Source organism: Scyliorhinus canicula, chromosome 8 (assembly GCF_902713615.1).
Source record: "Scyliorhinus canicula chromosome 8, sScyCan1.1, whole genome shotgun sequence".
NCBI classification, from domain to species: Eukaryota; Metazoa; Chordata; class Chondrichthyes; order Carcharhiniformes; family Scyliorhinidae; genus Scyliorhinus; species Scyliorhinus canicula.
The window spans coordinates 110,346,881-110,371,528 of record NC_052153.1 but is presented as its reverse complement, the minus strand read 5'-3'; the positions used below and the strand labels follow the sequence as shown (position 1 = coordinate 110,371,528).

At 48.6% G+C, this 24,648-nt stretch overlaps 1 protein-coding gene across 1 annotated transcript in view; it reads left to right on the top strand.

Moving 5' to 3' along the window:
• The window catches only part of LOC119970440 (aminopeptidase Q-like), a 239,078-nt gene that overhangs the window by 73,685 nt on the left and 140,745 nt on the right, over positions 1-24,648 (top strand). The window contains exons 5-6 of the mRNA XM_038805049.1: positions 3,456-3,607; positions 11,970-12,083. Of these exons, the coding sequence (XP_038660977.1) occupies positions 3,456-3,607; positions 11,970-12,083 (266 nt within the window). The remainder of the gene's footprint in view (positions 1-3,455; positions 3,608-11,969; positions 12,084-24,648) is intronic.

The following is a 24,648-nucleotide window of genomic DNA, read 5'->3' as shown; positions in this document are numbered from 1 at the left end:
TTTCAAAGTCGGGGTCTCGACCAGCGAGTGGGTCGTGGGCGGGTGTCGGGAGGGTCGCGGAGCCATCCATCGAAGCATTCCCAATCGCGGGAATTAATGCACAATGGCTGCAGGAGCCGATTCCTAACGTCAGTGCGCTGACCCAGGAGGAGATTTCTTTTTAATTCAATGCAGTCTTCCTGCCTGAAGCGATGACAGAGAGCAGTTCATGCCGCCCTGAACACTGATATCAAGTACTCTGGACGCGATTGCGATTCCTTCATTTTGCCAGCAGCAAACAAGCAACAGAACTGTAAAATTTAAAATGGATCATTTTGTAATAAGGAAGAGAGGGCCAGAGACACAAACAGACCAGGAGTCAGAGAAAATGGGTGAGATTCTTAACAAGTACTTTGCATCGGTATTCACCGAGGAGAGGGACATGACGGATGTTGAGGTTAGGGATAGATGTTTGATTACTGTAGGTCAAGTCGGCATAAGGAGGGAGGATGTGTTGGGTATCCTAAAAGGCATTAAGGTGGGCAAGTCCCCAGGTCCCGATGGGATCTATCCCAGGTTATGTGGGAAGTGAGAGAGGAAATAGCTGGAGCCTTAACAGATATCTTTGCAGCATCCTTGAACACGGGTGAGGTACCAGAGGATGGGAGAATTGCTAATGTTGTCCCCTTGTTTAAGAAGGGTAGCAGGGATAATCCAGGTAATTATAGACCGGTGAGCCTGACGTCAGTGGTAGGGAAGCTGTTGGAGTAAATGCTGAGGTATAGGATCTATTACCATTTGGAAGAAAATAGGCTTATCAGTGATAGGCAACATGGTTTTGTGCAGGGAAGATCATGTCTTACCAAATTAATAGAATTCTTTGAGGAAGTGACAAAGTTAATTGATGAGGGAAGGGCTGTCGATATCATATACATGGACTTCAGTAAGGAATTTGATAAGGTTCCCCAAGGTAGACTGATGGAGAAAGTGAAGTCTCACGGGGTCCAGGGTGTACTAGCTAGATGGATAAAGAACTGGCTGGGCAACAGAAGACAGAGAGTAGTGGTGGAAGGGAATTTCTCAAAATGGAGAACTGTGACCAGTGGTGTTCCACAGGGATCCATGCTGGGACCACTGTTGTTTGTGATGTACAGAAATGATCTGGAGGAAGGTATAGGTGGTCTGATTAGCAAGTTTGCAGATGACACTAAGATTGGTGGAGTAGCAGATAGTGAAGGGGACTGTCAGAGAATACAGCAGAATATAGATAGATTGGAGAGTTGGCCGGAGAAATGGCAGATGGTGTTCAATCCGGGCAAATGCAAGGTGATGCATTTTGGAAGATCCAATTGAAGAGTGAACTATACGGTAAATGAAAGAGCCCTGGGGAAAATTGATGTACAGAGAGATCTAGGTGTTCAGGTCCATTGTACCCTGAAGGTGGCTGCACAGGTCAATAGAGTGGTCAAGAAGGCATACAGCATGCTTGCCACCATCGGAAGGGGTATTGAGTACAAGAGTCGGCAGGTCATGTTACAGGTGTATAGGGCTTTGTTTTGGCCACATTTGGAATACTGCGTCCAGTTCTGGTCTCCACATTACCAAAAGGATGTTGATGCTTTGGAGAAGGTGCAGAGGAGGTTCACCAGGATGTTACCTGGTATGGAGGGTGCTAACTATGAAGAAAGGTTGAGTAGATTAGGATTGTTTTAATTAGAAAGAAGGAGGTTGAGGGGGGACCTCATTGAGGTCTACAAAATCATGAGAGGTACAGACAGGGTGGATAGCAAGAAGCTTTTTCCCAGAGTGGGGGACTCAATTACTAGAGGGGCACGAGTTCAAGGTGAGAGGGGAAAAGTTTAAGGGAGATATGTGTGGAAAGTTCTTTACACAGAGGGTGGTGGGTGCCTGGAATGCATTGCTGGCAGAGGTGGTAGAGGCAGGCATGGTAGCGTCATTTAAGATGTATCTAGACAGATACATGAATGGGCAGGGAGCAGAGGGATACAGATCTTTAAAAAATAGGCGACAGTTTTAGATAGAGGATCTGCATTGGAGCAAGCTTGGAAGGCTGAAGGGCCTGGTCCTGTGCTGTAATTTTTCTTTGTTCTTTGTTCTTTGAACCCATTTGCATCCGATTAACGCACTGGAAGCCTGACCCTCCATGCCCCCATGATGCTTCAGGCCGCTCGGCTGGGATTCTTGTGTGCGTGCACTGGTGCTCATATTTAAAGTGTGGCCCTGAAGTGGTGGGCCCCGTGGTGTATCAAGCGGGCAGGTATTTAACTTTGGTGCCCCAAAGATTCATCAGAGGGCCCCCCACAATGCAAATCCTGCCCACTCCAACCCCCAGCACCCTTCGAGCCCCTCCCTTCTGTCTCCCGATCAGAGACCCCATCCATCAGAGATCCCACCCATCAGAGACCCCCATCGCAAAGTCCCCCATCTCACATCTCAGAGACTGCATCTAAGACCCCCCCCCCCCTCCCAATCAATCACCCTGCTTGGAAACTAAAGAGCAGTCCAGGCGGAAAGAGTGAAAATCACTGTTTTTTCACTTCCCAGCTCCTTATATGTGCTGTCTCAGACAGAAGTGTTGAAAGCAGCAGCTGTTGCTTAATAGAAAGCCAAACTACATCACAAGGCTTCAAACAGCCTACGATCCTTTGATTTGCAAGGCTTCTAATCACTCTCAAAGAGAAATAGCTTTTAATGGGCTTTAACTGACAGGGTAATAGCTTCCACACAGCCAGGTGTCTGAACTGTTTATTTACATTTTCCTGCATGCTTGACTGCATCTCAAGTACCCTGTTTAGAAGCTAACCACAATGTTTATAAACATCTAGCTATGATTGAGAGGTCTTCACCACGTCAAAACAATTTAAGGGCTTTCCGGTGAGAAAAAGTGGAAGTGAAAGCACCTAGCTCCTTTTGATGTGGCGAGGGACTTAGAGGGAGGATCAGAGCATTGCAATGGGTTTGGCACCCGGCGCCAAATCCATTTTTCCCTTTGACGCTCCATTCTCTGCCCAATCGGGAATCCCAATACCGGCATTGGGCAAGGGAGAATCCACCCCCTCCTTCCCACTTGCAAGTCATTTTTCTTTTAGAAAATTCATTTCTGATGATGGCCTGCACTGGATAAGCTGAATATAGATGTTTCAGAATGCAACACATCTGGTGCCAGCTGCATTCACAATAGACCAAGCTTGCAAAAGAGGCCTCAAACATATTTTTGGCTTTTTATTTTCATTTGCAAAGGGCCTAATGCTTGTTTCAGGCATGCGGCTTTGGAATTTACTATATATGCCTTTACCAAAATGATTAAATTTGGACCATATGCTTCCCGCCATATTAGATCCAATTTTACACTTGAAACATGGACATGGCTTAGACCACATGCTAGGCTATTGTGTGCTGTAACTCATGACATGGCTTTGCATTATAACTGACTCATTATGTTCTTATCCTTTTAGATATAATGGCATTGCCTGACTACGGATCAGCGGCAATGGAAAACTGGGGTCTGCTGATGTTCAAACAGGATTCATTGTTATATCATCCAAAGATGAAATTAATTGAAAAATCAAGCATTTCTGCAATAATTGCACACGAACTGGCACATCAGGCACGTTTGCACAATGTTTTTACAAATTAGTCACTGTATTAATTTCTGTTGGGAATTAGGGATAGTGCAAAAAAATTTGCAGGGCACACAGCTACATTCAACATTTGGTGATGGCGATCATTTTAAAATTGATGTTTGAGTTACATGATCACAATTACTGAATATGGGAGTGAAGAAACTGTCTAACATGCAGATGTTGACATGGGATTCTTACACAGAACCCTGGAATAATGAGGTAATTGTGAAGCTAAAACCTTGTGTTGAGGAATGTTATTATTTGTGTGTGCTGTATTGTGTTTACACAACACTGGTTTCTGACATTTCCAGTATCCCTGTGGAGCATTCACCAGTCTCTAATAGTGGGTTGCTCTTTATTTGGTTGTTCGAGGTGAAGTCTCAGGAAAGTATTGCAGCCTGTTGATTGACATCAGGTAACCACGATAAATGGACAATGTTCATTTGGCAGCTGCTAACTATTGGAGAACGGCCGCTTTTCTTTGCGAAGGGTTAAGGTTTGCCCCATTTTGAAAATGCCATCTTTGACAGACTCAATGTTTTCAATGTAGGTGTGGAGGACTGGACATTACCGTTGGGAATGATTGCTAGACGGTAATTATTCTGATCGACGGTGAGGTCCCCACTTTCAGCATTATAAAGGGCCTGACATATCCTGCTGCCTCATATTCACAAACGTTCAAAGAGCTAATGGCACTAACTACGACCCCAAGCCGTTGGTTATCATATAGAGGTACTGACTTACTATGGCCAAGACGGCCCCAGAGGAGTCCATTACTGAGTTTTTGAAGCGTTTACGAAAATTGGCTGAGGTTTGCGATTATGGCCCATCCCTACCGGAGATGTTATAGGACTGTCTTGCATGCAGAGTCAACAATATGGCGATCCAGCGGAAATTGTTGACCAAACCTTTGCTGGAGCTGAAGAAGGACGTTGAGATCTCCCTCCCATGGGAGAGTGCGGAGAAGGGAGCTCCAGGGGATGTCAGGGATGGGGGTAAACAGCAGAGGATGCCCCTCATTCTGGCACATAGCACTGGGAGCCCTGGGAGCCTGCCCTGGTCCGAACACCATCGGGACCAGACCCGTTGGCCAAAAGCCACTATGGCCAGGCGGGACGCCTTCCCAGAATTGATGCAAGATGCTTCAATGTGATGCACCATTTGTGGATGGCCCATTTACAGGGATAGGAAACTGAAAGGTGGCATGGTGGTGCAGTGGTTAGTCCCGGGTTTGATCCAGGCCCTAGGTCACTGTCCGTGTGGAGTTTGCACATTCGCCCCGTGTCTGCATGGGATTCACCCACACAGCCCAAAGATGTGCAGGGTAGGTAGATTGGCCACGCTAAATTGACCCTTAATTGGAAAAAAAAAAAATTCCTACTCTTGCTCTTTCTTTTGGTCACCCATTTTCTATCTCCCTCAGTAACCTTCACCTGCGGTGTGAACAACTCGCTAAACGTGCTATCCACGACCTCCTCAGCATTGCGGATGCTCCAAAGTGAGTCCATCCGCAGCTCCAGAGCCGTCAAGCGGTCTAACAAGAGCTGCAACTGAACACACTTCTTGCACGTGAAGGAGCCAGGGACAGTGGACTTGTCCCTGAGCTCCCACATCGCACACGAGGAGCATGACACGGGTCTGGGATCTCCTGCCATGTCTTAAACCCTTGGTAAACTTAAACAACTAGAATTTCAAAATAAAAATAAATAAATTAGACAATGAAAAGAAAAAAGAGACTACTTACCAGTCACTTACCAGGGTTAAAAAGCACCTCCTCACACTCTGCACCGAATTACCTCACTGCACCAAATTACCAAGTTTCAATCCCCACTCTGGATGAGTCTCACTCCGGATGTGTCTCCTGGAAAAGTGCTAGCTTACTGTGTGCGCTGTCTGTCTGTCTTTTATACAGACCTCAGCTAACCGATGACTCAAAAAATACTCTTGTACGCAAAAATCAAACAAATCAAACCACAACAATTACCACCCCATCAGGCTATTCTCAATCATCATTAAAGTGATGGAAGGGGCCATCAACAGTGCTATCAAGCAGCGCTTGCTTAGCAATAACCTGTTCATGGACGCTTAGTTTGGGTTCCGCCAGGGTCACTAAGCTCATGACCTCATTACAGTCTTGGTTCAAATATGGACAAAAGAGCTGAACTCCAGAGGTGAGTTGGGAGTGACTGCCTTTGACGTCAAGTTAACTTTTGAATGTGTGGCATCAAGGAGGCCTTGCAAAACTGGAGTAAATGGGTATCAGGGGTGAAATTCTCTTCTGGTTGGAGTCGTACTCGACACAAAGATGGTTTTCTTTCTTGGAGGTCAGTCATCTCAGCTCCAGGACATCACTACAGAAGTTCCTCAGGGTAGTGCCCTAGATCCAACTATATTCACCTGTTTCATCAATAACCTTCCCTCCATCATAAGGTCAGAAGTGGGATATTTGCTAATGATTGCACAGTGTCCAGCACCATTTACGACTCCTTGGATACCGAAGAAGTCCATGTCCAAATGTGTAATGCATCAGGAATACATCTCTGCTGGTAAAGCATCATATAATGGGCTTCTTATCTTCTATCATTCTTGTATTATATTCTTCTATCATATTATTCATATCAATAAAGTAAAGTAGATGAACTTCTGTTGTTGTTCTCTTGATTACATTGTGTCCGAATCACAAATTATCTTAAAATGTATGGGCAAAATCTCTTAATAGACCTCTCATCATGCTTAAAATAATACAGAATGTGGGGACTTCCATATGGTTCTCTTTGCGGCAAACAAAGATTCATAACAAAGGAGAAAACTGGCGATAAGGATTGCGGCAAGAAGAATTGCTGAAGAAGAAATTCGTCAACAAAAATAGTAAGAAGGCATTGGGAGCAAAGGAAGATTTCCAGGACTAGACTCGCACACACACACATATGTCAGGTGAAGAAAAGACCTACTTCGAAGATTTTAGAGGGGCATTTGTCTCCTAGCTCATTATTGATTGCAGAAGGGTTTTGGTTCCACCGCCATAGTCAGGAAGAAGGTGCAAGTGTTTCACAATTTGTAGTGAGTTTAAGAAGGTTAGCAAAATATCGCAAACTTGGTGCAACACTTGATGATACGCTTTGTGATAGGTTGATTTGTGGATTCTGTGGTGAAGCTATTCAGAAGAAGCTGCTTACTGTAAGCGATTTAACTCACAAAACTGCTGTGGAAGTTGTCGCATCTATGGAGCTAGCAGCAAAAGAAGCTCCACAGATAGTGGGCTAGAGCAAACATCCACAAAATGGATACAACAAGGAACAAGGCTGCAAGGGACAACCATGTCTCTGATGTACTCCTATGTGATCCTATGGACATACACTCAAGAGGTGTCTTGGATTACTCCAAGGATTTTTGTGATTTGGACACAATGTGATCAAGAAAACAATGACAGACGCTTGTCTACTCTACTTTATTGATAAGAATAATATGATAGACGAATATAATATAAGATAAGAATATAACACAAGAATCTCCCACCCATCATTTCACTGGGGACCCCAGTGTCAATGGCAGTCTTGAGATTTAGCTCCTGGCACCTGTCGCGACTCAGGTCCGAGGTGAAGACCAATGAACAAGCAGAAGGGCCTCAAAGTTATGCTGTGGAATAAGTAAGCCCAGGAGAGATAAGCAGCTGGAAAAGTCAGAAAGATAAGACCATAAGACCATAAGACATGGGAGTGGAAGTAAGGCCATTCGGCCCATCGAGTCCACTCCACCATTCAATCATGGTTGATTTCTGTAAATAGTTGTAAATAGTTGTAAATAGTTGTAAATAGTTAGATAACGCCTGAGTTTGAACACTTGGCGCTTTATATCCCAGTCAACATCCTGGACTGGAAGATTGCCAAATATCCTCACAGTGGACAGAATTAATCCATCCCTTACAAGAGGTAGTGCCATTAAAATGATGCATTATGTTGAAAGTAGAAGCAAATGGGCAGATGGCAGAGTTGCCTCTTCACGTCCATAGAAATGTTCCTGCTCTATTTGGTAGAGCATGTTTGGCAAGGTTCAGGCTCAACTGGGAAGAAGTAAATCAACTAGTGGATTCAAAGAGCAAATTGCAACAACCTCTGGTGAAATATGAGAAGGTGTTTGAAGATTCACAAGGCTGAACGACTGGAGTTGAAGTGCATTTAAAAAACAAGCTCAACAGTACACCAAAATGTTTAATCTAGAACCGTACCATATGCTACTTGGCCAAAAGATGAAGAACTAGAAAAACTAGTTCAAACAGGATTCATTGAAGCAGTTACTACAAATGATTAGGCAACACTGATTGTTCCTGTATTGAAATGTGATGGTTCAGTAAGAAAATGTGGAGATTTTAAAATAACTATTAACCTAGTATTATGTCCAGGCACTATTCACTGCCGCTGATTGAAGACTTGCATGCTGGATTTTCTGAAGGACAGACTTTCAGTACAATTAATCCTTTACAGTCATATTTACAGATGAATGTGACTGCAGAATCACAGCCGCTACTCATTATTATGAAATACAACCGTCTGTTTCGTTACAGAAGACTTCCTTTTTTGAATAACGTCTGCTCCTGCTCTTTTGTTTTTAGAGATCCATGTCAAAGTGGGCGAATGGGGTGCAATGTTATTTAGATGATAAACTAATCACCCTTTCAAGTGAACCGGAAGACTTGAAGAATTTGGAAGCTGCTCTGACATGGTTACAAAGACACAACCTGAGAGTTAAAAAGGAAAAGTGTGACTTTTTCAAGTCATCCATAAATTACCTGGTTCATATCATCGATAAAGATGGTTTACACAAGAAGCTTGTGCTACCGTGCTGCCCAAGCTGAAATTGCAACTGCCTTGCGATGCCTCACCTTATGGGGTTGGTGCAGATGTCTTGCACTTAATGCCTACAGGAGAGGAGCGACTGATTGTATTTGCTTAACACACTCTTACTAATGCAGAAATTAATTATGCTCAGCTGGAGAAATAGGCTTAGAAAATCATTTTCGGTGACAGGTCCAATTTCACACACTGTACAGACAGATGATGAAAGTGTTTGATGAAGCCATGCTGACCAGCTACTAGCTTTTCAAAGGGAAATCACTGAAATAAATTTGGAAAATCTAGACAACGATACTTCGGAACCGAGAGCAAACACAGAGACAAATATAATCTCTGTTTCTAAGGACTTTCCAATACCTATAGTGACAGACACTGAATTAACTTCCCAGAGGTACCACCTATTGAAGGGAATGAGGACAATTTAAAGATCTTGAGTAACCAGGTTCCAGAACGTCGAATTCAATGCAAAAAGAATAGACGTCCACCTGAGAGATTGTCTTATTGAATTGTAGATATGTGTATAAAGCTAATGCATGAGTGGGTCTGTTGTATAAATATTAAATCATTGTTGTTGCATCAGTGAAGTTAAGCGGGAGGGGTGTTATGTATCAGAGAATTTATCCCTGCCGGTAAAGCGTTACGTAATGTGTAGGGACTTCAGCGGAGTGTTTGCGCGCCTGTTGCAGTTCTCCATCTTAGATTGTATGAGCAGCACCTCATAATAAAACCTCTCATTGTGTTTGAAGGAATCCGGAGTTTGCGCAGCTCCATACCTCTTCACTTTGTGGCTAGCTTAGAAATATAACAAAATGCAACAAGACCTGGACAATATTCAGGCTGGTTTAGCTCAGCTGGTTGGACGTGCAAGGCCAACAGCATGGGTTCAATTTCTGTTGCAGCCTATCTTATTCATGAAGGTCCAGGGCACCACAGTGGCACAGTGGTTGGCACTGCTGCCTCAAAACGCTGAGGTCCCAGGTTCGATCCTGGCTCTGGGTCACTGTCCATGTGTTGTTTGCACATTCTCACCGTGTTTGCATGGGTTTCGCCCCCAGAACTCAAAGATGTGCAGGGTAGATGGATTGGCCACGCTAAATTGCCCATTAATTGGAAAAAATGAATTGGGCATTCAAAATTTTAAATAAATGAATAAATTCATGAAGGTCCGCCTTCTTAACCTTGCCCCTCGCCCGAGGTGTGGTGATCCTCAGGTTAAATCATCACCAGCCAGGTCCTCCCTTCAAAAGGGAAAGCAGCCGAGAGTCATCTGGGATATGGCGACTTTACCTTTATTCAGTGTTAGGTTTACAAGTGACCATAAGACATAAAACCATAAGACATAGGAGCAGAATTAGGCCACTCGGCCCATCGCGTCTGCTCAGCCATTCAATCATGGCTGAAATTTTTCTCATTCCCATTCTCCTGCCTCATCCCCATAACCCTGATCCCCTTATTAATCAATAATCTATCTATCTCTGTCTTAAAGACACTCAGTGATTTGGCCTCCACAGCCTTCTGCGGCAAAGAGTTCCACAGATTCAACACCCTCTAACATTTGTGCCACACAGTGCCAGACAATGGCCATCTCCAAAAAGAGAGTATCTGACCATTGTCCCTTGACATTCAGTGGCATTATTATTGCTGAATCCTCCAGTATCAAGACCCTGAGTGTTACCATTGAACAGCCAGAAAAATACTGTGGCTACAAGCTAAAGAGCAAGACCGGGATTCTCCCCTACCCGGCGGGGCGGGGGATCCCGGCGTGTTGGAGGGGTGTGAACCACTCCGGCGTCGGGCCGCCCCAAAGGTGCGGAAGTATCTGCACCTTTAGGGGCCAAGCCCTCACATTGAGGGGCTGGGCCTGCGCCGGAGTGGTTCCCACTCCGCCGGCTGGCGTGAACGGCCTTTGGCGCCACGCCAGCCAGGGCCGAAAGGACTTCGCCGGCCGGCGTGAGTCCGTGCACGCGCCAGAGCGTCAGCGGCTGCTGACGTCACACCAGCGCATGCGCAGGGGAGGGGGTCTCTTCTGCCTTCACCATGGCAAAGGCGGAAGAAAAAGAGTGCAGGCCACCGTGGGGGCACCCCCCCCGGGGTCAGATCGCCCTGCACTCCCCCCCCCCCAGGACACCGGCTTTTCCTTCACTGTTGCTGGGTCAAAATCTTGGAACCTTTCCCTCCCTAACAGCGCTGTGGGTGTACGTACAGTACATGGACTTCAGCAGTCCAAGAAGGCAGCTCACCACCACCTTCTGGCCAGCATGGTAGCATAGTGGTTAGCACTATGGTTTCACAGCACCAGGGTCCCAGGTTCAATTCTTGGCTTGGGTCACTGTCTGTGCGGAGTCTACATGTTCTCCCCACGTCTGCGTGGGTTTCCTCCGGGTGCTCCGGTTTCCTCCCATAAGTGCCGAAAGACGTGCTGTTAGGTTATTTTGGACATTCTGAATTCTCCCTCTGTGTGCCCGAACAGGTGCCAGAATGTGGCGATGAGGGGATTTTCATTGTAACTTCATTGCAGTGTTAATGTAAGCCTACTTGTGACAATAAAGATTATTATTACTATTCTCAAGAGTAGTTAGGGATGGGCAATGAATGCTGACCTCTCCAGTGACATAACATTCCAGGAGTGAATTAATAAAAAATGGTACATTAGCAAATATGTGCACTTAAAGATGGTATGCATCAAACATGTATCTTCTAATGCCAGATAACGCTTCCTGGAGAGAAATAATTGGTAAGAGTATGGACCATTGCCAGCTAGTATATCATATCATTTTTGTTTAAATAAGGAGCAGCAGGGTAGCATGGTGGTTAGCATAAATGCTTCACAGCTCCAGGGTCCCAGGTTCGATTCCCGGCTGGGTCACTGTCTGTGTGGAGTCTGCACGTCCTCCCCCTGTGTGCGTGGGTTTCCTCCGGGTGCTCCGGTTTCCTCCCACAGTCCAAAGATGTGCGGGTTAGGTGGATTGGCCATGATAAATTGCCCGTAGTGTCCTAATAAAAGTAAGGTTAAGGGGGGGGGGGGGTGTTGGGTTACGGGTATAGGGTGGATACGTGGCTTTGAGTAGGGTGATCATGGCTCGGCACAACATTGAGGGCCGAAGGGCCTGTTCTGTGCTGTACTGTTCTATGTTCTATGTCTATGTTCTAAGGAGACACTCCTTTTGGCAGTGAGAGATCCCTGGCAGCATGGCACCATGACTGTATGAGCTTGTACAACAAAAATAAGTTACAAGTGATATTCATTGCACCAATTACATTCAATTCTTTAAAACCTGAATTACCCACACCTCACCTAAAAGATCTAGCATGTAAATGTGTGGTTCCAATAAAAAGAGGTTTGAAAATGACATTTGGTTTGCAACGGCATGAACTACATTTGCTTAAATATGCTTAAACGTCATCTTCAAATTTACTAAGTAGGGAACTTTGGGGATTAGAAAATTCTGAAGTATTGGATTAACAATGAGTTTTGTTTCTTTGTTTCTTTTTGAAGTGGTTTGGAAACCTGGTTACAATGAGATGGTGGAACGATCTTTGGCTTAATGAAGGATTCGCCTCATACTTTGAAAACCTTAATATTGCCATTGAAGACACTGTTGGAAAACTGGTAAGAAAATCCATCAATTCCAAAACAACAATAGAGTAAAGGTTTTGCTACTAGACCCTGAGAAGAGTTGCTTGAAACAGTTACGCTATTAACAGTCCACTTCACAAAATTGGGGAGTTAACACGATATCACAGTGGCATTTTATCAACAGAAAGAGCAAATTTGCAATTAATAGCACCTTTCAAGTCTTCAGGATATCCTAAGATGCCGAACGGTCAATAACTTACTTTTTAAAGATGTGGAGATGCTGGTGTTGTACTGGGGTGAGCACAGTAAGAAGTCTTACAACACCGGGTTAAAGTCCAACATGTTTGTTTTGAACACTAGCTTTCGGAACACTGCTCCTTCCTCAGGTGAATGAAGGGAGGAAAGATCAGGGGCGAAATTCTCCGCGGACCGACGTGACGCACATTTCCGGCGGGGAAAAGCGGTGCGGATGACTCCGGCGTCCGGGCATTCTTTTAAGCCGGCAATCTCCGTTCCCGAACGGGCCAGCAGCGGACTGACGCGATACGCATCAGTTTCACCCGCTGCGGAAGTGGCGAGTCCCGGCGTTTGTGTGGTGGGGAGAGAGACCCGGCATTGGGGGAGGGGGGGGGGAGAGGAGGAAGAGAGACCCGGCATTTGGGGGAGGGGGGGGGAGGAAAAAGAAACCCGGCGCTGGGGGGGGGGGGGGGGGAGAGGAGGAAGAGAGCCCCGGCGTTTGGGGGAGGGGGGGGAGGAAGAGAGACCCGGCGTTGGGGGGGGGGGGGGGGGAGGAGGAAGAGAGAGACCTGGCGTTTGGGTGGGGGGAGGAGGAGGAAGAGAGACCCGGCGTTGGGGGAGGGGGGGGGGAAAGGAGGAAGAGAGACCCGGCGTTGGGGGGGGGGGGGGGGGAGAGGAGGAAGAGAGACCTGGCGTTTGGGGGGGGGGAGGGAGGAGGAAGAGAGACCCGGCGTTTGGGGGAGGGGGGGGGGAGAGGAGGAAGAGAGACCCGGCATTTGGGGGAGGGGGGGGGGAGGAAAAAGAAACCCGGCGCTGGGGGGGGGGGGGGGGAGAGGAGGAAGAGAGACCCGGCGTTTGGGGGAGGGGGGGGAGGAAGAGAGACCCGGCGTTGGGGGGGGGGGGGGGGGGGGGGGAGGAGGAAGAGAGACCTGGCGTTTGGGGGAGGGGGGGGAGGAAGAGAGACCCGGCGTTGGGGGGGGGGGGGGGAAAGGAGGAAGAGAGACCCGGCGTTGGGGGGGGGGGGGGGGGGGGAGGAGGAAGAGAGACCTGGCGTTTGGGGGGGGAGGGAGGAGGAAGAGAGACCCGGCGTTGGGGGAGGGGGGGGGGAAAGGAGGAAGAGAGACCTGGCGTTTGGGTGGGGGGGAGGAGGAAGAGAGACCCGGCGGCGGGGGGGGGGGGGGGGGAGGAAGAGAGACCCGGCCTTTGGGGGGGGGGGGGAGGAGAAAGAAAGACCCGGCGTTTGGGGGGGGGAGGAGAAGGGAGAGACCCGGCGTTTGGGGGGGGAGAGGAAAAGAGAAAGACCCGGCGTTTGTGGGGGGGGGTTGCGGAGTTGAGAGGGGGAGAGGGAGGGAGGGAGGGGGGAGAGGGAGGGAGGGAGAGGGAGGGAGGGAGAGGGGGAGAGGGAGGGAGGGAGAGGAAGAGGGAGGGAGGGAGAGGGGGAGAGGGAGGGGGAGAGGGAGGGAGAGGGGGAGAGGGAGGGAGGGAGAGGGGGAGGGGGAGGGAGGGAGGGGGCGGTTGCGGCGTTGAGAGGAGAGGAGCGGGGAGAGGGGGGTTACCTGCGTTGAGAGGAGAGGGGGGAGGGGGTTACGGCGTTGAGTTGAGAGGAGAGGAGAGGGGGGGGTTGCGGCGTTGCGAGGGGGGGTTGCGGCGTTGAGAGGGTGGGGGGTTGCGGCGTTGAGGGTGGGGGGTTGCGGCGATGGGGGGGGTTGCGGCGATGAGGGGGGGTTGAGGGGGGTTTGCGGCATTGAGAGGGTGGGGGGTTGCGGCGTTGAGGGTGGGGGGTTGCGGCGATGATGGGGGGGTTGAGGGGGGGTTGCGGGGTTGCGAGGGGGGGGTTGCGGCATTGCGAGAGATGGGGGCGGCGTTGGAGGGGGGTAGGGCTGGTGGGGAGGGGGGTAGGGGTGGTGAGGGGGGTAGGGGCGTTGGAGGGGGTAGGGGTGGTTGGGGGGTAGGGGTGGTGAGGGGGGTAGGGGCGTTGGAGGGAGGTAGGGGTGGTGAGGGGGGGGGTTGGGGTAGGGGGCAGCGGCGTGCAGAGGGGGGGCAACGGTGCGTTGGCCCCGGGCATCCGTCGCCTCCCCCCCTCTCTGCACGCCGCTGCCCACAAACCCCCCCCACCACCCCACCCCCTCCAACGCCCCTACCCCCCACCACCCCTACCCCCCTCCCCACCGCCCCTACCCCCCTCCGTGTTTGAAACAAACATGTTGGACTTTAACCTGGTGTTGTAAGACTTACTTTTTAAAGGAATTTATTGAATTTTTGGCAAATGTGGCACCAAATTGCTTTTTCACAAGGAGAAAGAGGAGTTATGTAGTTGAAAGATACATATTGTGGAAAAAATAATAAGTATCTCCTTTGTTTCAGTGATGTTGATTCTGAAATAAGTTTTGATTATGGAATCAGGAGAAATGTTCCTGCACTTCCTTGATATAGTGCTGTGGAATCTTTTAGGCCTTTCTGAGAAGTCAATCAAGGCCTCAGTTAATATTTAATTGAACATCTAATTTTATAGACACCACTGACAGTACAGCTCTCCTTTAGGACTGCACTGAAACATCAGGCTAGTACCGGAAACCCTAGAGCGGTGTTTTAGAATACACTACCTTCTGACTCTGAGGATGGGATTTAGTGGGTCCTTTAGCCGTGGTCGCAAAATCCCGCCATGACCGCAAAGTCTCACAAGAGGCCAAAAACGGGATTTGCATCGACGAGATTTTGGAACGTGATATTATATGTCGCTCCCCGATGACGCAATCAGGTTCATGCCCAGGAATGGTGAGAACCTAATTTGCTTCGATTTGGCTGCATTTTAATATGTGGTTAATGTTGCATCTTCAACCCTCGCTGAATAACCCCTGCCCCCCCTCCCTGCCCCCCACCAGACGTGACATCACTCTGGCGCGGATACACAAGCTGCTAAGCACATTAACTCCCCAAGGACTTTCCCAGTCAAACCACAGTCCATTAATGCAGACTGAAAACACATTCCTTTGCCAATTTCAACTCTGGCTGCTAAAATCACCCTGCAAAACAGAACTGTTCTCTAACAAACATGACCATTGCCGCAAAACACACCCTAACCCCAGGCTTTTAACTCTAAAATTGCCAACTGCTTAGCATCTGATATTCCTAAAGTCTTTCAGTCGCCAGACTGCATTGAGAGCCAGTGAGCTCAATTGTGTCCCAATGGGGAGAAGTGCTCTGCAAGACAGTTCAAGAATGTGAGGCATTAAGGTGGTGAGCAGCACTAACATTTAATTAAGTGACAGGTGCCAATGTAACAAGTTATAATTACTCCAACCTACCTGTGCCTAACTTCACCCATGTCTACCCTGTGCCCCTACAACTCCTTTGCCTTGCGAATCCTCCCACTACACCTGGGTGTGTTCCCAGGATGCACATCTAAGGTGGAGGTGGCCTGCTGCCTTCTACACCCTGTTGCCCGAGCTGCCCTTGGCAGGCGTCCTTTGGAGGGCTGGGACCTGGATGACCCTGGCCTACTTTCAGATGACACTGGTGTTGTCACTTCATCCTGTTCTTCCGGCTAAGCCTCAGTTGTACCAGTTTCAGGAAGAAGAGATTCAGATTAGTTAGGCTCTCCTAGGGTCGCCTGGGAGGTGCTCTAGTAGATCTTCCTCTCTCCAGGTGCTGGAGGGCCCTTGGGTTACTTGATGGGATGGAGGGTAGCTGGAGTATCCTGGAGGCCCACCATTGTCTACACCATGATGTTGAATCCCTCAGCCATGGTTCCCTGGGACTGACCCATGTTTTAGAGTTCTCCTCCCATCATGGATTTGACCTCTTGCCCCAGGTTTTCCAATGCGGACGCCACCCTTGTAGTGTTGGCCTAGGTGCCACGCATTGCCGGCAATATATCCTGTGACAGAGGGTTTTTGGACTCCTACATTTGGGCTTGCAGTCGCAGGAATGGTGACAATGTAAGCTGGACACCTGTTGGGTCAGATGTCAATGATACCTGGCACGTGTGGGAATTGTGCTTAAGCAGGTAGGGGTCATGATGAGGAGTGCCAGGGTGGGTTTGAAGATGCTGTTAGGAGGTTGAATGCTCGGGCCCTGCATGGTGGCAGCATGTGGAATAGAGGTGACATTCCGGGTGGGTGACAGAATGGCGGATTGCAGAGAGGAGAAAGGAGCACTTACCCTGGCTGATCGGAGGAGGTTGACCATCTTTTGTGGCCTTGCACCCCCATCTTCTTGTGCAGGCTGCTGGCACTGGCCAATGCTGTGACCGTCACCCAGGAGCGATTTATCACCTTCCTGAACTGCCCCCTATCAGCAAGGGAGCTTATTGTTGGCCGCCTCCTCTCCATGGTGTCCAGAAAACATCTCCCTCTGAGACTCATAGTAAGAAGTCTTACAACACCAGGTTAAAGTCCAACAGGTTTGTTTCAAACACGAGCTTACGGAGCACTGCTCCTTCCTCAGATGAATGGAGAGGTATGTTGAGAATCATGGAGGAGGTTTCCTCACTACCATCCTCCTGGCTTGAATGACAGCAAGTGCTGTGGAGCCATTTAAATGCACAGCGCCCTTGATTAAAGTGCTCCGATGACCCCTGGGGCGGGCAATGCCTCACACCTTAGGTGCGGTGTTTTACATGTGGGGAAAATAAACATTTTCAAAGAGCCTGAAAGTTGTGGAGTGGATTGTGCCGTCGGAGCCGCCGGTAATTGCACCGATTTTCCCACCGAACATTTCACTCTGCTGTTCTTTGTCGGAAAATTCTGCACAAGCCAAGAGTGCTACATCTGACATTAAATTGGAGACCCAAAAATGCAGAAATTCTAGCTGAGAGCGTAATGATAATTAACAATATTCCAATATTCAAAAAAGTAAAACTACAGATCATGGCCGGGATTCTCCGACCCCGCGCCGGGTCGGAGAATTCCCGGGGGGTCACGAGAATCGCGCCACACCACCCTGACGCCTGCTCGCAGATTCTCCGACGCCAATACTCGGCCGCCCGCAGGATCATCGCTGCGTCGGTCGGTGGCCGTTGAAAGTAGCCGCCCGGAGATTCTCCGGGCCTCTAGGGGTCGAGTGCTCGCCGAGTTCGGTCGGGTCCCACCGGCATGGGTTATGTATGGTCCAGGGGGGCTTCCACGGTGGCCTGGTCCGCGATCGGGGCCTACCAATCGGCAGGTGGGCTGGTTCCGTGGGGGCCTATGTTCCTCTGTACCGGGCCCCTGTAGGGTCTGCCATATTGCCCGGGTGTCGCGCATGCGCAAACTCGCGGCAGCTGTGGCGCGTTGGCTTTCGGGCGCCGGAGCTGCGGAGACCACACCGGTGCCGTACTAGCCCCCTGGGAACGGGTGGATAGCTGCCAGATGAGGCCCGTGGATGCCGGAGTGGCTCACGCCATTTTTCATGCTGGCGTCAAAACTTGGCCGCAGGATTGGAGAATCCCAGCCCATTTCTGAAGAAAATGCTTGTGATGGAGGGTTAATTGGTAGGTCGTATCGAGATGATGAGATAGTCTATGGAAAACAATTCTTCAGTTCTGGCACCATGGAAATGTTTGCAAAGATTAAGGTAAGGATGGATATTCTTGAGTTGGAGAACATGCGGGGCTAGATTCTCCACTCCTTGACACCAAAATCGTGTTTGGCGCCGGAGCGGAGAAACCGTTTTTACGACCATATCGAGAGTGGCACCGGTTTTTGGATTCTCCGCCCCCTGAAAAGCGGCCTACTCTCGGATGCTCCGTTGCTGAGCGGACGACCTCCCGATTGCGTGGGTTACGTGTGCTCACAATGTCTGGGATCCTCACGTGGCGACTGTGGACTCAGTCCGGCGCTGCCACAGTCGGGGGAGGGCCGATTCATGGGCAGGGGGGCTTCACTCGGGGCTGTGGGCAATGTGGGCATGCGGTCTGGGGTGCGCGAGCGACCGAGGGAGGGGCACAACTTTAGCGGTCCAGGTCTGCGGGTTGAGTCCGCCATGGAGTACGCCCTGCGCATGAGCGGCCACGAAACCAGAAGTGCTGCATGCCGTATCGGCAGCTAGAGCTGTGAGCTCTCTACTGCCTGCCTTCTGGTCCCAGCAAAATGGTGAATCAGTGGCCATTTTGCGCCAGTTTCCTGCGTAAATGACCACTGTTTTCACGCCGGCGTGGGGACTTAGTCTCCAAAACGGAGAACCCATCCCCCGATGTTTAACTGGGTCTTCCTCAATTGAATGAAATATAAGGGAGTTCAGCAGTAAAGTTATAAAGCTTATATTTGGTTAATAAACATTCTCTGAAAGCTTCCAGTCAAAGTGAAGCCGGCATCAACAAACTCAGCATGTACAAAATGCATTGTGAGTTGATTAGAAGTTGTAACAAGTTAACTTTGCATTGTAGAGATTATAAATTGAATCACATTTTGAATATTGTAATGAATTTTGGACGCCCTACCTGGAAGAGGCATTAAATGCTTGAGGCATGAGGGATAGAAATGCTTTTGGACTCGCAAGCTTAACCTATAAAACAGTCACAAATTAGAACCAGAACTATACTTGGATGTAACTAGGATTAAATATATTAATGTATCCCATAAACTGGGGAGTAATTTAATCTGCTGCATGAAAACTGGTAGTTAAAAAAAATATATTATTGGTGTTCAATTTGAGTCCCTCATTAAAGGGCACATTTTACAAACTGAACCTTTAATTTAATTGGCTAGACATTGTACTACGTATTTCAAAGTCAGTACTTTATTATTAGATATAGATTTTCAGTTCAAATATGTTTTCAATTAACAACCAATTAAATTTGTTAGTACTGAAAGTTGGCATATACTGAAGAAAGTAATGAAGATCAAATTGTTTGTATGTCAGTATTTAAATTATTTTTAATGAATAATAAATACAATTTGATAATTAATGTAAAAAAAAGATGGAAGTGGACTTTATGAACGGGGGAGGTGGAATGAATTTCCCCTACCCACCCCCTCCCACCTCCCACCCGCCACCCTGCTGGCCAAAGGCACCTCAACAATGTGCAGTCTGGCTGCCCTGCAGTGCTAATACATTGGGACAGCCTTAATTAGTGCAGGGTGGGATTTCCAGCCCTTAATGCCACCTTAACAGAGGTCCTGATCAATCTGACTGGTTAACAGCTCTCTAGGCCCAGGAGCACCTGAAGAGAGTATTGCCGACTGCCCGGCCTACGGACAATCTCATGGACGAAATGAGCTCAGAAGTGAGGGGTGCCCCAGTAGTCACAAGGGACCCTGCGAAGAAGGTACCTTCCTCCTGCTTGCCAGCACCCCACGTAATGAAAGCTACCAGGCTGTTGCCAGGATGCGGCCTTCCCAGGCAGACAGAAAATTGTGGTGGAGATGCTATGAGGCAATTAAGTGGCAATTAATTGTCCACCTCAGGGTCTCAATCAGTCTAATGATGGGCAGACTGTCTTAACCATTGCCCTGTAATCTGGGGGACAGGTCAGGGTATGCTAGGAGCTGGAAGGTTGGCAACCTACTTTATTTTACATGCCCCCACCTTCAAACAACCAGTTGAGTGGGGTATAAAATTCACCCTCAGTTGTTCAATTCTTGGCATTGTAGTAGCCATATTCCAAGGGAACAGAATTGCACTTCACCTAATTATGAAAAAAATGGCAACTTCTCACCATTAATAATAATAATCTTTATTTGTGTCACAAGTGGCTTAACATCTTTCGGGACTTGTAGGAGGAAACCAGAACACCCAGAGGAAACCCACACAGACGCAGGGAGAATGTGCAGACTCCAAGCAGACAGTGATCCAAGATGAACCGGGGTCCCAGGCACAATGAAGCAACAGTTCTAACCACTGTGCTACCATGCCGTCCATTACTTTCACATCCTGTTCTAACCCGCCCAGATGTTATTGGCTGGGGAAAATCGGCTCGCCCAATGAGAGGAGGGTGGGGCAATCATTAACAATGCAGCTGAATAAATAGAGCTAGCCAGTGTGGTACCGGTTAGAGAAGGAACCAGGAATGAACTACTGGCCCTGTGTTCATATTCTTGTAAGTAAAGTTACTTTCTGTTTGACTCTACAAACTGGTGCTGGATTCTTCGAGGCCCTCACAAAACATTCCCAGAAATGTATTGAGATGAAGAGAGTTATAATAAAATACTTACAAACCTCACTTATATAAAACATGCAATACTAAATTGTTCTCAGCCAGAGAGATTAGAAAATGCAAAAATCATGGGCCGGATTCTCTGTTGGCCGACATGGAAATTGAGAAAGACGATTGGGCGGAGAATCAGTTTTGACGGCAGAATCGTGGCAGACGCCGGGTTCATGCCAAATCACAATTCTCCAGTGCCTCTACATCGGCGTCAATCAGTTCCACTTAGCATATACAGAGAAATGCTGTTTATATATCATTAGCGAGACTAACCCAGTATTCACTGGGACCTCCACGATGCTCCGACTCCACCAGGGGGAATTCCTGATGGCGAGGTTTACCTGTGCTTTTAAAAATTGGGAAACCGGCGCGTGGATGATGAGAGAGAACGGAGGCAGGACAGGAAGACGTGCGACCATGGGCTGCCGGTCCTGACACTGGCTGGGCTGGCTGGGGATGGGGGGGGGGTGCTGCTAGGGTGGGAGCTGGGGTGGTGGCGGGCAGTGACGGGAGGGTAGGAGGGGTGGAATGGGCTGTGAGGCCGGGGTAACCTGCCCATGATATTGGGCCGGTGTCCAGGCATGGACTGCCATTGCCGCGGCCTGCAAGGAAGCCATCTTCCTGCGCACCCCACTGACCACCCACCTTGGCCCGTGCTTTTGCAGAGTGACACCGGCCACCACTGCACTCCACCCCCCCCCCCCCCCCCCCCCCCCATCCAACACCCCCACACTGCACATTCCACCACACCATCCCTCCCCATTTGGACATCATTTGCCGGTGGGGCATCACTTGACCCACCCAAGGGCAATGCCCATTGCAGCCCTGACAGGGGGGCATAGGACAGGGGCTGCTGAGCATGCTGCTGGAAAGGGCAGGACCAGCCAACAGTACCCTGTGTAGGATCAAGGAAAACCCCAAGGCCTTTTACACATATGTGAGAAATATGAGAATGACTAGAGCGAGGGTAAGTCCGATCAAGGACAGTAGCGGGAGGTTGTGTATTGAGTCTGAAGAGATAGGAGAGGTCTTGAACAAGTATTTTTCTTCAGCATTTACAAACGAGAGGGGCCATATTGTTGGAGAGGACAGTGTGAAACAAACTTGTAAGCTCGAGGAGATACTTGTCAGGAAGGAAGATGTGTTGGGCGTTTTGAAAAACTTGAGGATAGACAAGTCCCCCGGGCCTGACGGGATGTATCCAAGGATTCTATGGGAGGCAAGAAATGAAATTGCAGAGCCGTTGGCAATGATCTTTTCAACCTCGCTGTCAATAGGGGTGGTACCAGAGGATTGGAGAGTGGCGAATGTCGTGCCCCTGTTCAAAAAAGGGAATCGGGATAACCCTGGGAATTACAGGCCATTTAGTCTTACTTCGGTGGTAGTCAAAGTAATGGAAAGGGTACTGAGGGATAGTATTTCTGAGCATCTGGAAAGACACTGCTTGATTAGGGATAGTCAGCATGGATTTGTGAGGGGTAGGTCTTACCTTACAAGTCTTATTGACTTCTTTGAGAAGGTGACCAAGCATGTGGATTAAGGTAAAGCAGTGGATGTGGTGTACATGGATTTTAGTGAGGCATTTGATAAGGTTCCCCATGGTAGGCTTATGCAGAAAGTAAGGAGGCATGGGATAGTGGGAAATTTGGTCAGTTGGATAACGAACTGGCTAACCGATAGAAGTCAGAGAGTGGTGGTGGATGGCAAATATTCAGCCTGGAGCTCAGTTACCAGTGGAGTACCGCAGTGATCAGTTCTGGGTCCTCTGCTGTTTGTGATTTTCATTAACGACTTGGATGAGGGAGTTGATGGGTGGGTCAGTAAATTTGCAGATGATACGAAGATTGGTGGAGTTGTGGATAGTGAAGAGGGCTGTTGTTGGCTTCAAAGAGACATAGATAGGATGCTGAGCTAGGCAGAGAAGTGGCAGATGGAGTTTAACCCTGACAAGTGTGAGGTTGTCCATTTTGGAAGGACAACTATGAATGCGGAATACAGGGTTAACGGTAGGGTTCTTGGCAATGTGGAGGAGCAGAGAGATCTTGGGGTCTATGTTCATAGATCTTTGAAAGTTGCCACTCAAGTGGATAGAGCTGTGAAGAAGGCCTATGGTGTGCTAGCATTCATTAGCAGAGGGATTGAATTTAAGAGCCGTGAGGTGATGATGCAGCTGTACAAAACCTTGGTCAGGCCACATTTGGAGTATTGTGTGCAGTTCTGGTCACCTAATTTTAGGAAGGATGTGGAAGCTTTGGAAAAGGTGCAAAGGAGATTTACCAGGATGTTGCCTGGAATGGAGAATAGGTCTTACGAGGATAGGTTGAGGGTACTAGGCCTTTTCTCATTAGAACGGAGAAGGATGAGGGCGACTTGATAGAGGTTTATAAGATGATCAGGGGAATAGATAGAGTAGACAGCCAGAGACTTTTTCCCCGGGTGGAACACACCATTACAAGGGGACATAAATTTAAGATAAATGGTGGAAGATATGGGGGGATGTCAGAGGTAGGTTCTTTACCCAGAGAGTAGTGGGGGCATGGAATGCACTGCCTGTGGAAGTAGTTGAATCGGAAACGTTAGGGACCTTCAAGCGGCTATTGGATAGGTACATGGATTAGGGTAGAATAATGGAGTGTAGATTAATTTCTTCTTAAGGGCAGCACGGTAGCATTGTGGATAGCACAATTGCTTCACAGCTCCAGGGTCCCAAGTTCGATTTCGACTTGGGTCACTGTCAGTGTGGAGTCTGCACATCCTCCCCGTGTGTGTGTGGGTTTCCTCCGGGTGCTCCGGTTTCCTCCCACAGTCCAAAGATGTGCAGGTTGGGTGGATTGGCCATGATAAATTGCCCTTAGTGTCCAAAATTCTATGATTAACCGAGGATAAAAGTTCGGCACAACATCGTGCTCAGTTCTCATCCAATGAGGAGGATGCAGGGGAGGGAAAGGTTGGGCAGGACATGGGACCTGGGCAGGCACAAGAGGCTGCACAACGTGTACATCAGGGCCAAAGCACATGGGAGGCTCTAATCGCCTCCAGGTTCATTGACTAGGAGGACTGGCTAAGGGGGTGGACATCACATCCCATCCCACCCTCTCCCATGAACACAAGTGAGTCTTTATTAAACTTATGCTGACATTTAGCTAAGAAAGCTTCATTGTCCTTTTCATTTAGTTCACAAAGTTTCTTATTATTCATTTAATTTTATCTCCACTATGTCTGAACTTTGTCTAATTCCTTTCTATCAACAGTTATTGTCTGTTTTGAAGTTTTAATTTACGTTCAAGAGCACTCTTTCTTCACATTCTATAGTGTCAGCTCTGAACTGGGCTTATCCACTCTGCTTTAGAGCATGCTTTGTCTCTGTTTCATCATTTCGTCACTTTATCATTTCATCATTAACTTTGGGGGAATTGCCATCTGATTTGCCTCATCTGGCTCATATGTTTTCCAAATTTTTCATTCATGTGATTTAAAGCTGATGGAACCATCAATTCACCAGACACGTGTTTCCGATGTGAATCTAGGCTTTAATCAACTTACTTCAGATCCAGCCTGTTACCTGTCGATGAACTCATAGTGACCCAGGCTGACTCTGGACACGGGTACTTATACAGCTGCACTAGGGGGAGGAGTCATGGGCGGAACCAAGGGTGGAGCCCAGTACAAGTTCCTAAGTGCTCCCAGCGCTACTCCCCCTAGTGGTAGGACAGTGCTACTGCGCTTACAATAACAGTGTGAATTAACATATATATTAACATATATTACATTCACCACATTCACCCCTTCACAAAAATCAAATCCGGCGGGGGTGGTGGTCTAGTCTATCAAGTCAGTCTGTCCGGCGGTCGAATTGTCCGCTGAGATCTGCAGAGCACCGGGGTTGCAGCCTCTTGCGGTGGCTGGATGGGTGTGGTGTGCTGGCGTACGATGGGGGACTCCAGGGAGGGTTGTATCCGAGCTTCATACTCTCCTGGTTCGACCGGGGACTGGGGGCGCTGTGGGCTGGCCGGCGCGGGGGCGCGGAACTGGTGGAGCGAGCTCGTGCGCTCGGGAGCGCAAGGGGGCGGCAGCATGGGGTGCAGGGTGAGAGATCCTTCTGTGGGGGTAGGGGGGGGCGCTGGATCCGGCGGGTGCCAGATCCCGGAGGGATAGTGTCCTGACGGCCGTCAGGGAACTCGACGAATGCGTACTGGGGGTTGGAGTGGAGCAGGCGCACCTTCTCAACAAGGGGGT